We start from the raw sequence: 14,471 nt of genomic DNA on the forward strand, positions 1-14,471 counted from the left end.
TTATTTATTATGTAAAAAATTTGAGAACAGTGTCTTATTTTTAACTTAAATATCCATAACTTTATTAAAATAAGATATATATATATATAGTTTCCAATAGGTAAAAAAAACTCACAGCTCAACTGTACAGCTCCACTTGCTTAAAATTGAGGTAGAAGATTTTTATTGTTTTAAGTTTAAATTCTTTTAGGAATGCATTGATGGTAATGGATCTCTGGCGTATGTTTGAATTTGCAGAATTTGCAACTTAAGTCTCATTTTTTTTTATGAGAGTGTAAGATTGGATATTCACTCTCGGTCCTGTGCACGACTTTAACTCTATAGTTTGTCCATTCCATATATATATATATATAATATTTATAAAAAAATATACATAAAAAAATCCATTTTAATTAAAGTGAGAACAACAAAAATTATTCTAGAGTTGGCAAATAAAATAAATTAAAATATGAAAAAAAAAAAAAATTCAGTGGGTGCCAAGTAGAACTCTACATGATGAAATGAATATATATATATATATATATATATGTACATAGGTGTAAAGTTATTGAGTACATATATAAAGGTAAGTAAGCTGACAATGATCAATATACCCAATCTTAAATAACCAATCTAAACTAAAAACAGAACAAGAGCAATCACAATTACTAGCGCAATTGCGCAATAGCAACAGCAACAGCAACAGCAACAGCATAGCAAAGAGGACACACCGCTGTCAGACATCCAAAGCCTCAAAGGATCTCCACCTCCACCTCCACCTCCACCCCCACCCCCCTCTCTCCATCTCCATCTCCATCTCCATCTCCATTAGCGATTGATCCCAATTCAGGTACCTCTCTTTCTCTCTCTTTCTCTCTATGTGTGTATGTCTCTCTCTTAGGGTTCGTTCTTCTCCAAAGGGGTGTAGGGTTTGGTCCATGGATGAGGCCCGTGGCCTCGATCTTAACTCCCGGGCTGACCATCCGGAATCATCCTCGGTTGATCCGGTGGAAGCCCTAGCTATGAGCCCTTCAGCGGTGGCGGAAGCTGATCGTGCTGATGCCGGTGATGGTGCAGGAGGTGAGCTTCAGAGTGCTGAAATTGATGGTCAACGGGAAGATGGAGGTGATCTGAAGATGGAAATGGTGGAAGGGAGAAGTTTGGAGTGCGGTGAAGTGGTGGCGGGAGTTCGTGCTGGCTGTGGAGAGGTTGACGATGTTGATCGGCTTGGAAAGGATGGATCTTGTGGTGACTTGGAGATGGTTGTTGATGTTCGTGGTGGTGAGGTTGGGGGTGCTTCTGGGAAAGTTGTTTCTGGGTTGGAGATCAGTGACCAAGTTGAGCAAATTGAGGAAGGGAAGGAGCGAGGGTTAGTGGAGAGTGGGCAGTCTGAGTCTGTTACTACTGATGTTGTTCCTTGTTCTTCCGAGACTCAGAAAGGAGATGCATTTGCTGGTGTGGAGGAGCGAAAAAATGATGGAGTTACTGAAGTGCAGGGATCTGTTGAGGATTTGGAAGGAGTGAATGCTGATGTTGAGGAGGTTGACATACAAGAGGAAGTCAAGGAGGAAGGGGTGAGCTTGGCCAGTGATTTGAGGGGAAGTGAATTAACCAGTGGGTCTGGTGAAAGAGTCATTGCTGATGAGAAGAGGGATATGGTGGTTGGGGAGGTGGAGGCTCTGAGCACAGTGGAGAATGATGAATTGGTTGCGACTCCCAACAGTGGGAAGGATTCAGATGTAGAAGGTGAAGTTGGAGTGCTTGACAATAGAAGAATTGAAGTTACAATTGCTCACAGGGCTGATGCTTCTGAGGCTGGCCCGATGAGTGTGTCTGATGTAGCTACTGAAGCTGTTGTTCAGGTTGACAGAGAGCTGGAATTGGTAGATAGATCTGGTGGTGATGAGAAAATGATGCTCGACACAATAAATGCTCCATGTTCCTCCAAAACTGCAGGCCTTGAAAGTTTGGAAGGGGCAACAGATTTGGGGATTTGTGACCAAGCTGAATTTGTAGATGATGCTGCATCTTCTCTAGAGCATTGTGAGAGATTGATTGGTGATGTACCAGAATGTGATTCAGAGAGAGAAATGGGAAGTAGAAAAAGTGGTGACCAGAGACTAAAATTAACTGAAGAGCGGGAGGTGAGCATGGATGAAATTACTGAACCACCATCAGTTGCTCCTTCAGTGCCTAAGAGTGATAGTGTAGAAGTCTCAGCAGATTTGGGAGATGTGGATGAGCGCCATCAAGAGAAGAAGGCTGTACAAGGTTCTTGTTCCAACTTCCTGAACCCATTGGTAGTTGTGGAGGAACCGACAATAGAAGACAAGTTGGGAGAGCATGAAACTGTTGTATTGGATTTGATTGACAAGAATCCAGATGTTCAGGAGGTTGCTAATGCTTCTGCAAGTGAAGAGGAACAGAAGATAGAGTCAGTGTCCTTGGACAACAACAGACCAATCACTCTCACTAAGGAATCGGATACTATCAATGTACATGAAGGTGACAGAGGAGATCAGAAAGCTGCTATTAATCTTGTGCCTCTGATTAACAAGAATCTTGAAGTTGAAGCGGATGCTGTTCTTGCAAATGAAGAGGTAGCCAAGGCGGTGGTGTCTGTGCCTGCAGATGATCCTTCATTAGTTCCTATCATGAAAAATACAGTCTCAGCCAATGTAATTGCTGAAGCACATGATAGAGATTTAAATCCAATCTGTGAGAGTGTCAGAGGACACCTTGTCAACACTGAAGATTCTATTTGTGCACATGATCCAGAAAATAGTATCATGGATAGTGATGTACAAACATCATATGCAAATTCAGTTGAGGTAGATATTGCTCAGGGAGGAGCCAAGGCAAATGTGAATTTAGAAAGCAGTGGTTCTGCAGAGAAATCTAAAAACAGAAATATCCAACTTGTTATTGAAAATCCAGATGATGGTGGAGAAAGTAGTAATGACAATCCATATTTACTTGACAAGGACATGATGGAAATTGATGAACCAAAGCCTTCCATGCTATCTTCCATCCAGTCTTTTACACCTCAAGAGAAGCAGGAAGCAAAAGCTACTATTGCTTCAACAGATGATGACAATCTTGGCAATAATTCTTATGAAGCTGTGTCACCTGTTTTTCCACAGAGTGAGCCTGTAGGTCTGGATGCTTCTCCTGGTAGAGTTCAAATGCTTAATACAGAATCCATGAATTATACTGCAAATACTTCTCTGGATGAATTTTGCAGACATGCAGATGTTGTTCGAGAGTCGGGGCCTTCGGCAGGATTGCCTTTTAAAGGTGAATCAGCATTGCAGGATGGTAGTTCAACTGATGTTATGGATCCTTGTATTGATGGAGAGGCTGATATTCTTCAAAGTGCATTTGTTGATGGTGATGAAAATTTTACAATGACGGAAGGTGGTCAAGATGTGATGAATACAGATTTGTGTAATGATGGCACTGATAAGGTTCATGATAAGGAAGATAAAGTATTGGAAAGAGTAGATGGTGTAACTGTTGAAGATTGTGAAGTTTCTAATATGGAAAAAGGTCAACATGCAAGGTACTATTTGGCTTCTCAAGACACAACTAGCGTCTCTATATCTGATTTGGTCTGGGGCAAAGTGAAGAGCCATCCTTGGTGGCCTGGCCAAATTTTTGATTCTTCAGATGCATCAGAACTAGCACTGAAATATCAGAAGAAGGACAACTTCCTTGTGGCATATTTTGGAGACAAAACATTTGCTTGGTGTGAAGAATCCCAGTTAAAGCCTTTCCTTGAATACTTCTCACAGATGGCAAATCAAAGCACTTCAGATGCCTTTATAAATGCTTTGGATGATGTTCTGCAGGAGGTTTCTAGACGAGTACAGTTGGGGATGACATGCCAATGTACACCTGAAGTAACTTATACTGATATTAAGTATCAAAAGATAGATAATGCCGGCGTACGGAAAGGAACCTCAGGCAAAGTGTTTGACAGGTCTCAGATTGTCAATAGTTTTCAACCTGATAGGCTCCTACTGTATGTTCGCACATTAGCTCAGTTTTCAAAGAGAGAGACTGATAGGCTGGATCTTGTGCTAGCCCAAGCTCATTTGAATGCCTTTTATATGTTGAAAGGTTATTCTCAACACCCTGTGTTATTTCTCTGCGGAGGTTTGGCAGAGAATGATGATGAGGTATCACCTCCTGGCGAGGACATATCTGAACCACAGAATGCTGTGGAGCATCATTATGGGAAGAATAAGTTGAGAGGAAGGAAGCACACTTCTGATAAACAAAATGCATCGGAAGATATTAGTGAACAAAATGTGTATGAACTGATGGAAGCAGAAACTAATTTTCAATTTGTAGATGGTGACAGAAAGAAATCAGGTCTGGAATTGCCAGGCAAATCATATTCACGGTTGTCTGGAAGGAAACACAAAATTGATGATTTTGATCCTATGGATTTGGAGAAAAATAAGAAAGAAAGGTTCGACTCTTTAGGAGATTTTAAACCCAAACCATCACTTATTGGCTCTTTCAAAATTGGAGAATGCATTCGTCGAGCTGCAAGCCAGCTAACAGGATCGACGCCTGTCCTAAAGAGTCCTAGTGAGGCACTCCAGAAAAGTGTGTCCAAGGGTGGTGATCATACAAGTTTTGATGTTTCTGGGTTTGATGATTCACCTCACACTCCTGTTGAGACCCGGAGAACAAAAGCGAGAATCTCAGATGACAATTCATCTTCAAGTGAAATGCTTTCACAACTCTGCTTAGCCGCCAGAGATCCTTTTAAACATTACAGCTTTATTCCTCAAATAGTCAATTTCTTCTCTGATTTTAGAAATTCATCTGTGTCTGATTCCTCCAAAGACAGTGAACCTGTGCCTGCACCTGTGGAGAAAATAGCAGCTAAAAGGGGTAGGAAGAAAAAGACAGACACCCAGCCTTCCTCGGTGCCAGCCTCTTCTGTGACATCAGCACCTGATTATATGTCTGACTCTTATTGGTCTGATATGCTTTTCCATAGCAGTCCGGAAGGCAATCTATCTCCCAATGGCATGAAAAGAAAAGGATCTTATATGAGGAGCCAAAGGAAGAAGAGGAAATCTCTGTTGGAAACAACATCATCTCTTCAACCTGACCCAATGTTGGGTAATGCAAAACAACAAGTAGTAAATGCAAGCCCTAATCTGAAGCAGGAATTGGCGGCAGAAAGACCAATCATAGGCTTGGGTCGAAAACATTCTGATGAGTGCACTCCTACTGAACTTGTTTTATGCTTCAACAAACCCGATTCCATGCCTTCTAGAACAGACCTTATCAAGATTTTTGGTCGTTATGGACCATTGAAGGAATCAGCAACGGAGGTTATGAAGAAGACGAACCGTGTTAAAGTAGTCTTCAAAAGGCGAGCTGATGCAGAAATTGCTTTCAGTAGTGCAGGAAAGTATAGCATTTTTGGGCCATCACTTATAAGTTACAGGCTAAGATATTTGCCGTCTATTCCAGAGGATCCTACAGATAGTAGCCCACAAGAAATGCAAGATGCACTGCCAGATACCACTCAACAAAAGGCTGAAGATGCACCTGCAGAAGTCAACATTCAGAATGCAAAAGATGCACCTCCAGGTGAAATACCACAAGAAGCCAGAGATGGCGACCAAGGTACCACACCAGATGCTTCTTCAAATGTAATCTCACAAGATGTAGAAGATGTACCCACAAAGACCACACATCAAGACACAAATGATGCAATCCCAGATATCACTCCAGATACCCATTCAGAGATAATGGCACAAGATGCGGAAGATACGCCTGCAAAAATCACACAGCAAGATGCAAACAAGGCAACCCCAGATACCACAGCAGATGCACCTTCAGAAACTGCACCGCCGGATGCAGAAGACACACTACCAGTGGCAATGTCAGATGCAGAAGACTCACTACCAGTGGCAACGTCAGATGCAGCACCTAATGTGATACTCCAAGAGGCGGAACATTCATTAGCAGAAACCAGGCAACAGGATGCAGAAGATATCCTTCCAGATGCAACAGCTGATGTACTGCTCCTAGAGATGGAGGATACACCTGCAGAAACCACACAACTGGATGCAGAAGATACACTTCCAGGTACCACATCAGTTGCACCTCCTGATATAATGCTCCAAGACGGGGAAGATACAGCAGCAGGAAACAGACCACAGGATGCTGAAGATACACTTCCAGATACCACATCAGTTGCACCTCCTGATATAATGCTCCAAGATGGGGAAGATTCAGCAGCAGAAATCAGACTGCAGGATGCCGAAGATGCACTTCCAGATGTGATACCTGATGTAACATTCCAGCAGGCGGAAGATACACATGCAGAAACCACACAACAGGATACAGAAGACGCACTTCAAGATGCTACATCAGTTGCACCTCCTGATGTAGTCCTCCAAGACATGGAAGATATACCAGCACAGACTGTGGCATCGGATGCAAACAATGCACTTCCAGATAAAATATCAAGTGCAACACCTGATGTAACACTCCAAGAGGCAGAAGATACTCCTGCAGGAATCACACAACAGGGTGCAGAAGTTGCAGTTGCAGATACCACATTAGATGCACCTTCTGATACAATACTGCAAGATATGGAAGATACACCAGCAGAAGCCATACCACAGGATGCAGAAGTTGCGCCTTCTGTTATAGTACTCCAAGAAGTGGAAGCTGCACCAGCAGAAACTATACTACAGGATGCAGAAGATGCGCTTCCTGATATTACATCAGATGCACACGCTGATATGGTACTCCATGATATGGAACATGCACATGCAGAGGCCACACCACAGGATCCAGAAGATTCACTTCCAGATACTACGTCAGATGCACCTACTGATAAAATACTCAATTGCATGGAGGTTACACCTGCAGAAAGCTCACCACAGGGCACATTAGATGAGACATTAGATGCAACTCCAGAGATGATGCTCCAAGATGTGGAAGATACACCTACAGAAACCAAACAACAAGATGCTGAAGTTCTTGTTCCAGATCCCAAATTAGATGCACTTCCTGACAAAGTACTTCAAGATGCGGAAGTTTCACCTGCAGAAACTTCACCACAGTATGCAGATGCTGCACTTCCTGATTCCACCACATTAGATTTACTTCCCAATAAAGTAGCCCAAGATGTGGAGGATACTCTCCTGCAAACCACACCACAGGATGCAAATGATGCACTTCCGGATACCACACTACAGGACCCAAGGAAGGCACTTCAAAGTACTATACCAGAAGATTCACAAGGTATTGCATCAGAGACCAAACCGCAAGATGTAAAAGATGTTGCAAGCGAGGATTCAGGTGATTAAGTCTTGCTACTCCCTGTTTGATTTTTGCTGATCTTTTATTCTAATAGAAATATTGATTTTCTTTTTAGCTGAAGCAGAGGGCGAAATTGTTGTAGATGCTGCACAAGTTGAAGCTATTAGCTGAGCATGAGGGTCATCGAAGTAAGTTGCTTTTGTTGGTGCTAGTTTTGCAAATCATTTTCGTTGGTTTATGCCAAGAATAGTGCCCTTAAGCATATGCAGTGTAGGTAGTGAACATGCTATAATGCACTAGATCAGTTTAACTCGTATGTTGTATATATAAGATGTAATCTTATATATGAGCAAGAGCTCTCTTTATTGGCTTGCCAAAATTTTCTGGTGCCCGATTCTTCTAAACTTTGCCTCACTCGGAGTAAAATTCAAAATTCTACTGCATTACCTTATTTGATAATAATGACAGTTGCAAATGGTGTAGATGATGTTCTCAATATTGGCATTTGATTTTAAATTTTTTTTGGTTGGCTTGGCTTCTATTATTGTTCTTCTGTTGTGAAGATGATATTTTTCATGCAATTACTGTCCTGCTAGGATTGCATTACGGAGGAACTTACCCTTGTGAGTTGTTTCGGTTTCTTTGCTATTTGTTAATCTTGACCCTTTAAGCTGTGATGATTTGTTTGTTAAAATGGGATGAAATTGAACAAAATTGGAATTCTTATTTCACTCTGGAAATGTTTCAATGTCTTCTGTTTGTTACGTCGTGCTGTGTCTTTTAGTTTGTTTGACCTCCTTTTTCTTCTAATGGTCTCTTGGAAATAGTTAAGTAGTTTTTACAACTTTTATCTAATGGTAAATATTTTTAATTAATATGGATTCAGATTTATGAAATCGGTTCGAATGGTTTCTTGTTTTTGCAAATATTGTTGAGATAAATATCTTGTTCTTGCAGAATGAACTTTACTGGTATCTTTTATCTCTAATAGTAATTTTTTTGGCACTTGTATTGATACGCAAGTCTTACCGCGAAGCTGGTATTGTATATTCTTTTTTATGTTTCTGACTTTTAGTATTTAGAAAAGCTCTCGTGATCGTGATCACTGAATCTGAAAACCTATATTGTTACTCTCCTTTAGCTTTCATGCATTGTCTTGTTCCAATTGGTTGTTGTTTCTGCTGCTCTAAGAACGCAGTTTATCGGTGAGCAAAAATAATCTAAACATGATGTTCTCATATTCAGATGCTAACAATGTTTGTGCAGGTATATATATATAAATATATATATATAAAAGAGGCAAAGATTGCTCTAAAAGTTTCTCATTCTGACATTTCTGTTCTTGTGTTTTAATGTTTAATCTTGTTTTGCTGGATGTCATGAAGCAAACTATGTAATTTAATTCTCTGTGGTAATAAAAGTTATTTAATTATCTATGTTTTGTGTGTAGTAATTAATCGTGGTGTAACATTATAATATTACGAAGGTTCTGGTCAAGTTGGTCCATTCAGGTTCTGGCTATTATATGATGCCATTTATTACTCATTTTGCTCTTCATTGTGTCCGTGAATTATTTTACTAGTTTAAAGAAGGCTTCTTTACAATGATTCACTTTTGTACTTGTGATAATGAATCACTCGAGACTAATGCATGACTATTTTTTTATTAAAAAAATAAATTAGACAGTCTGTCAAAACTTGAATCATTGTTGTTTTTGACCTTCTGGAGAATGTAAAAAATAAAAAATATATATCATAAATTAAAAAAAAAAAAAACTACTTTTTTTAAAAATATTTTCTCTACATCTCCTTCTATCAAAATAAATTTAAAAAAAAAACCTCGAAATTTAAATAAATGCCGGTTAAAATTATGGAAAAAAAAAATGTTGCTCTCATATAGTAGAACACTCATTAAAAGTAAAAACTGCTTTTTGTGGGCCAGACTTGATGTTTGGGCTGGGCCAGGAGTGGCCCATTAACTACGTGGGGCCAGCCTTCCCGCTCGGAAACACTTGAAAATTTCAGTCAGTGATGATGGCCATGTCCTCATCCGAATCATCGAGGACGAAGGAGGAGGGACCCTAGAGAAATCCTCAGATCGAGTTCTTTATAGCATCAATGGAGGACGCCACTGGGACTCCCCGCATTCCATCTCCCATGGCGCCCCAGGATCCGCTTGGTAATCTCCTTTTCTTCACTCTTTGTCCTGGGTTGTGTTAGGGTTTGTGTTTTTAGATCTCTTTCCATTTGTTTATTGGAATGTTGGATCGGTGAGGGAAATTGGTTGGTTTTTTTTTGTGCATTTTGAGTTTTTTGATTTTTTTGTCATGTTTGGAGTTGCAGTTTTGGAGGAGGATAATCTTGGGAAGAAGCAAATTCGTGTTTCGAATGATGAGTTCATGGATGAGAAGGAGAATGTTAGTGCTGGGAATGCTTTGGTTGTGCCCAGAGAAACACCGATTATGCCAATGAGTAAGAGGAAGGCTAAAGGATTTAACTTGAGGAAAAGCTTAGCTTGGAACAAGGCTTTCTTCACTGAAGAAGGTGCTAAGGATTTTCTGAATTTTGGTTGGCGTTCTTTTTGTTTCTTGGTGGTTTTTAGCGTTTTTGGTTTGATCAGGTGTTCTTGATCCGATGGAGATGTCCACATTGACTGGTTCTGTCACTAAGGCTAGTGGAAGTTTTCAGCCAGGAGCCAAAGGAGTTATATCACCATTGACAAGATTCAATGTTAGTAGTGAGAGATCTAGACCTGTGCTTCAAGACCTTGGGGAAAAAATATGTGATGCATGGTCTGCAAAACATTCAGTGAAAGATGTGAAAGCGGACAAAGTGTCCTCAATGCATCGTGAAGAGCCAGAGATAGATGCGGTTAGTTTGCTTGGTTCTCGTACCTTTCATTAACTGTTTCTTGTGTCATGGTGTTTGCTTTGTTTGCTTATTTTTTATACGCCTTTTTCAGGTCTCGGTGAAGAAATCCCCCCAGAAGGGACTTTTGAGAACTGTGCTACAGTCACCATTTTTATCTTCATATCCTTCCACTGTTGGTTGTTACTGAAGGAAATTTTGTGTATTATTTTCCTTGAAAATTTATCAAGTATTTGGTTTTTTCTTCTTCTTATTGCCTTATTTGAATGTAGACTTAACTCATTGTATACTCAGAAGAGAGTAGCAAATACAAGCAGGACAAATCCAGCATCTAAAATACCAAAGGTCATTCATACAAAAACGTCGCTTCCCTTGGCCTTTAAGAGTTCCACCATGGGTACAAAAGGCTCCAAGTGTAGTCAGAGTATTGTTGTAGGTTTGTTTCTATCATAGGCCTACCTTTTCGTGATGCTAATAAAAAAGCTTGTTCTTGAGAGTTATCTCTGTTGCCTATTTGACACAATGTTTTTTTCATTGTAGTTAGCACTGTACAAAGTACTAGTTTAATTAGGGGGATTTCACCTGATTCAGATAAAGATGTTGGTAGCAGCTCTACATCAGATAAGGACTCAGATGGCTTCAAAATGAGTATGGTGAGAATAATAGGATTTTTGTGAGGTTCTTCTTGACAGAACATTTTGTAGTTTTTAGCCATAATGAGGTTTGGCATACAGTTTTTAATTTCATTACTCTTTTGGCATACTCTCATTTGGCAAGTCATGATTTGGTCAAATCTCCCATGAAGCATTACTCAAAATGCTTGTTCTACAGGTTGAGAAAGCTTCTGACACCTCAAAGATCAACCAAGATCCATTCTTTCAAAGGAAAATGCACGAACCAATTACCAGTAAGGGCTTCAGAAAACCAGCACCTTCAGTTCAGAATAATGATCATCGTATTTGTAGAGGTCTACCAGCTGGCCCAGCAGTAGCTCATGTAAAACCATCAGGCCTGCGGTTGCCTATGCCAACTATGGGATTCTTTAGTCAGGTAAGGTTTCTTATTTGTTTCGTCATGTATTGTAATCAATCACATGTATTATTAGCTTCTTTGAGAGTTTCTAAATACTTTGCTTCCAAATATTAAACTCTATATGATTTGACATGCATAACAAACACATGCATATGTTAGATCCGCATATGCATTTCTGTCATTTTTATGGGACATATATTTCTGCATCAAAAGCCATATCCCATGAATGACAGTAGCATTTTTCATTCTAGGTGATCAACAATGATTGGAGATTTTTGTGTATTTGTGTCCGAACTACTATGTTGTGTTTAAATGCTGACCAAGATGTTGCGGTATAGTTTTGTGTTGTGTGGATGTGCCTTATTGTTAACTGAAAGATTAAGCCTATGTTATATGTTGTTCAATGATACTCATTTGCAGCAGGCTTTTGATGTTTCTTGTCAGGTTCCACCGTGAGAATTATGTCTATACATGTTTATTTGCATTAGTTGTTGCGTTTCCTACTTATGCTTTTCTCCGTTTACAGGGAAAAGTTTCTCCTAAATATAATAGCCAGCCTCAGAAAGCAGCTCAACCATTCATCTCTAAAATTCCTCCTCCCAGAAAATTTACTAATGAGAAACCTCTTGGCGAGTCAAGGCCTACAACAACACAGAAACTTAAAACACCCACTGTTACAACAAAGTCGACTTCTGCACATGTAGCTTCTTCCAGATCACAAGCCATTTCTGCCCAAAATTGCTCAAAGCCTTCCACCGCAGCCCTTGGTAGACAACCTGACATGAAATTGAGGGTGAGAATGTTGTCACCTCATGACGTTGATAGAGAAGGCGCCTTTAGTTCTGGAAGCTCTAATTGTGCTACAAATCAAGTATCTGTGCAAATGGAAGTTGCTGATGGTAGAATTGCGAATCCATCCCTGGAAACTAGTTTTTCTGGGAATGTACGTGATGCTAACCAGCTTATTGAAAATTATGGTGAACATGAGATTTTGTGTTCAAACTTTTCAACTCAAGTGCACAATTCAAGCAAGCTACAAGAAAGTGATTTAAATCAACAACAAGCATGTGATTCTGTAGAATTGAAGTTGAGAATGTTGCCACCTCATGACGTTGATAGAGAATGCGCCTTTAGTTCTGGAAGTTCTAATTGCCCTACAAATCAAGAACCTGAGCAAATGGAAGTTGCTGATAGTAGAATTGCGAATCCATCCCTGGAAGCTAGTTTTTCTGGGAATGCACGTGATGCCAACCAGCTTATTGAAATTGAAAATTATGGTGAACATGAGATTTTGTGTTCAAACTTTTCAACTCAAGTGCACAATTTAAGCAAGCTACAAGAAAGTGATTTAAATCAACAACAACAAGCATTTGATTCTGTTAATATCCTGGCAAAGAATCCGGAGGTTCAAAATTCTAAAGATGGGTCATTTTCTGTTACAGTTGAAGATAAGCATACAGTTGGTACAGTTGGAAATCCTACTTGTGAACTTGAATGTGGGTTTACAACTAATAGAGATGATCATGGTGCCTCAATGGTTGTTGAGTCATCCTTGAGGTTGAATGTGGAAAGCATGGCTGAGAATAATGATATTAGTAGCAATTTAAATTTGGATCTGTCATCTTCTCAGGGGACTGGAATATTTGTTAAGTCACTTGTACGAGAAACTTCTCATCAGACTGGAGTAGCTGCCCACAGAGATGATGCAGTTATCCCCCATTTGCAAGAGTGAGTACTTAAGTTGGAAATTGCCTTCGCCTAATATTTTCTTGGTAGGATCTATGTTGTATTTCATATTCTTATCAATTATGTTGTTTTTGTAACCGAAGGAAACATTCAGCTGGAGCGACATCCGATATCTTATCATTGAAAAAACCAATAAATGCTGTGCCCTTCTCAGATGAATGGCTAGCTGCTGTTGAGTCTTATGGGGAGGTGAGTACAAATAAATTCTTGAAAATTTTATTCAAGGTTTTTAGTTGTGAAATTGCATTTAAATGGTATTTCCCACATCAAAAATATTCTGGTCCTGCACTTAATTAATTTCCGCATCAGATGTAAATTGTCTATTTACTATTATGCTCAATGGAACATTCTGGTATCAATTACTGTTTTCACGACACAAATATTGTTCATGTTTTATTGTAGTTCTTTGTGGATTGTTCAACTGTTTTGTGTGGTGAATATTCTTTTAACCAAGTTAAATTCCATTCTTCATTTACTGAATTGCAGGGGATTCTGGAACAGAAAACTGGTCCTGTTCAAAACTCTCCACCAGAGAAGGTTCTTTCTGAACCTGGTCCGTGGTCGCCGGTATATGATTCTACTACTTTCATCATATGCGATTAAGATTAGGCATCAGTTTATATGCTCAATCATAGCATTTGAGATACTTAGTAAATTAGGCATCAGTTAGAACCGAATAAGAATCAAACTGGACTTTATGGGTCTCTTATTGACTTGAACATCTATTTGAATTCTGTACTGTAATGGCAGTATGGTTTACTGGTTCTAACAATTTAAATATCAATTTGATTAGTTAAATATTTTGTCTTTCCTAAAATGATATAGAGATGATCATTGCAGGTTAAGCGAAAAGCTCAAGACATTGGGCCATTTGACTGTACTAAGTACTCAAAAGATCTCTCCGCCTCAGAGACAAACTAGTTTGTTCGACGGTTTTGTGTATGTGAAGCTAACTGCATTGGCAAAATATCGGACACGCCCTCTTGGATCATTACTAATTGTTTTAACAACTCACGGTCATCGTCAACGTCATCGACTGATTCTATTGGATCATTTGTTCATTGTTGATCATGCAGCATGACAGCAATGGAATTAGCAGCATGTGCAAAGTAAAAAATTTCTTTCTTAGGTCACTGTTGTATTTCATGTTTGCTTGACTTTGCTCTTAGTATTCTTATCATTGTAATTGTATTCATCCCTATATGGTTATTACCATATTTTGCAGCTTAGTTTATGTTGTGTTATTGAGTTTTTATGTAACAGAATCAAGTCCTAAAATACTAGATGAAAGTTCTTAATTAGTACTTAAACTATATTTAAATATCTATTTTGGATATCAAATCAGAAAAGAAAAAATAATTTAATCACTAAGCTGATATAAAAATTAAAATAGTATCCTATTTCAAAGCATATGCTATTTAGCATTTTCATCAGTTTCATGGATAAAAGAAAAGAAAATCTATTTTACATGATCATATTGAATGTTTTCAAATATATATATATATATATATAATCATTGTGATGACGATTATAAATATTTTC

General features: G+C 39.1%; 2 protein-coding genes across 3 annotated transcripts; both read left to right on the forward strand.

Annotated features, from left to right (window-relative positions):
* Positions 1-637: 637 nt before the first annotated feature.
* LOC120282095 lies at positions 638-7,735 on the forward strand. Of its 2 annotated transcripts, none has more exons than XM_039288830.1 (3): positions 638-829; positions 900-7,323; positions 7,409-7,735. In XM_039288830.1, exons 2-3 carry the CDS (start codon positions 918-920, stop codon positions 7,453-7,455), a joined length of 6,453 nt encoding a protein of 2,150 aa, XP_039144764.1. In that variant the 5' UTR covers positions 638-829; positions 900-917; the 3' UTR covers positions 7,456-7,735. The 2 variants fall into 2 exon arrangements, with proteins under 2 accessions (XP_039144764.1, XP_039144763.1); XM_039288829.1 differs by having other exon boundaries at positions 640-829; positions 7,400-7,735.
* A 1,496-nt stretch (positions 7,736-9,231) lies between these two features.
* On the forward strand, positions 9,232-14,198 carry LOC120281761. The gene is made up of 11 exons (XM_039288458.1): positions 9,232-9,462; positions 9,627-9,827; positions 9,904-10,154; positions 10,246-10,313; positions 10,442-10,587; positions 10,692-10,804; positions 10,983-11,201; positions 11,710-12,911; positions 13,013-13,118; positions 13,416-13,496; positions 13,770-14,198. Exons 1-11 carry the CDS (start codon positions 9,402-9,404, stop codon positions 13,848-13,850), a joined length of 2,529 nt encoding a protein of 842 aa, XP_039144392.1. The 5' UTR covers positions 9,232-9,401; the 3' UTR covers positions 13,851-14,198.
* The last annotated feature ends 273 nt before the right edge of the window (positions 14,199-14,471 follow it).

Source organism: Dioscorea cayenensis, chromosome 18, assembly GCF_009730915.1.
Source record: "Dioscorea cayenensis subsp. rotundata cultivar TDr96_F1 chromosome 18, TDr96_F1_v2_PseudoChromosome.rev07_lg8_w22 25.fasta, whole genome shotgun sequence".
Lineage (NCBI taxonomy): Eukaryota > Viridiplantae > Streptophyta > Magnoliopsida > Dioscoreales > Dioscoreaceae > Dioscorea > Dioscorea cayenensis.

What these genes read in the sequence shown, in the direction of transcription:
- LOC120281761 (XM_039288458.1), top strand. Translation starts at nt 9,402, where the DNA reads ATGGAGGACGCCACTGGGACTCCCCGCATTCCATCTCCCATGGCGCCC. An exon ending in AAGAGCCAGAGATAGATGCG is followed by an intron (nt 10,155 to 10,245) that starts GTTAGTTTGCTT and finishes CGCCTTTTTCAG; the next exon opens with GTCTCGGTGAAGAAATCCCC. An exon ending in AACCTGGTCCGTGGTCGCCG is followed by an intron (nt 13,497 to 13,769) that starts GTATATGATTCT and finishes TGATCATTGCAG; the next exon opens with GTTAAGCGAAAAGCTCAAGA.
- LOC120282095 (XM_039288829.1), top strand. Translation starts at nt 918, where the DNA reads ATGGATGAGGCCCGTGGCCTCGATCTTAACTCCCGGGCTGACCATCCG. An exon ending in TGTTGCAAGCGAGGATTCAG is followed by an intron (nt 7,324 to 7,399) that starts GTGATTAAGTCT and finishes TTTTCTTTTTAG; the next exon opens with CTGAAGCAGAGGGCGAAATT.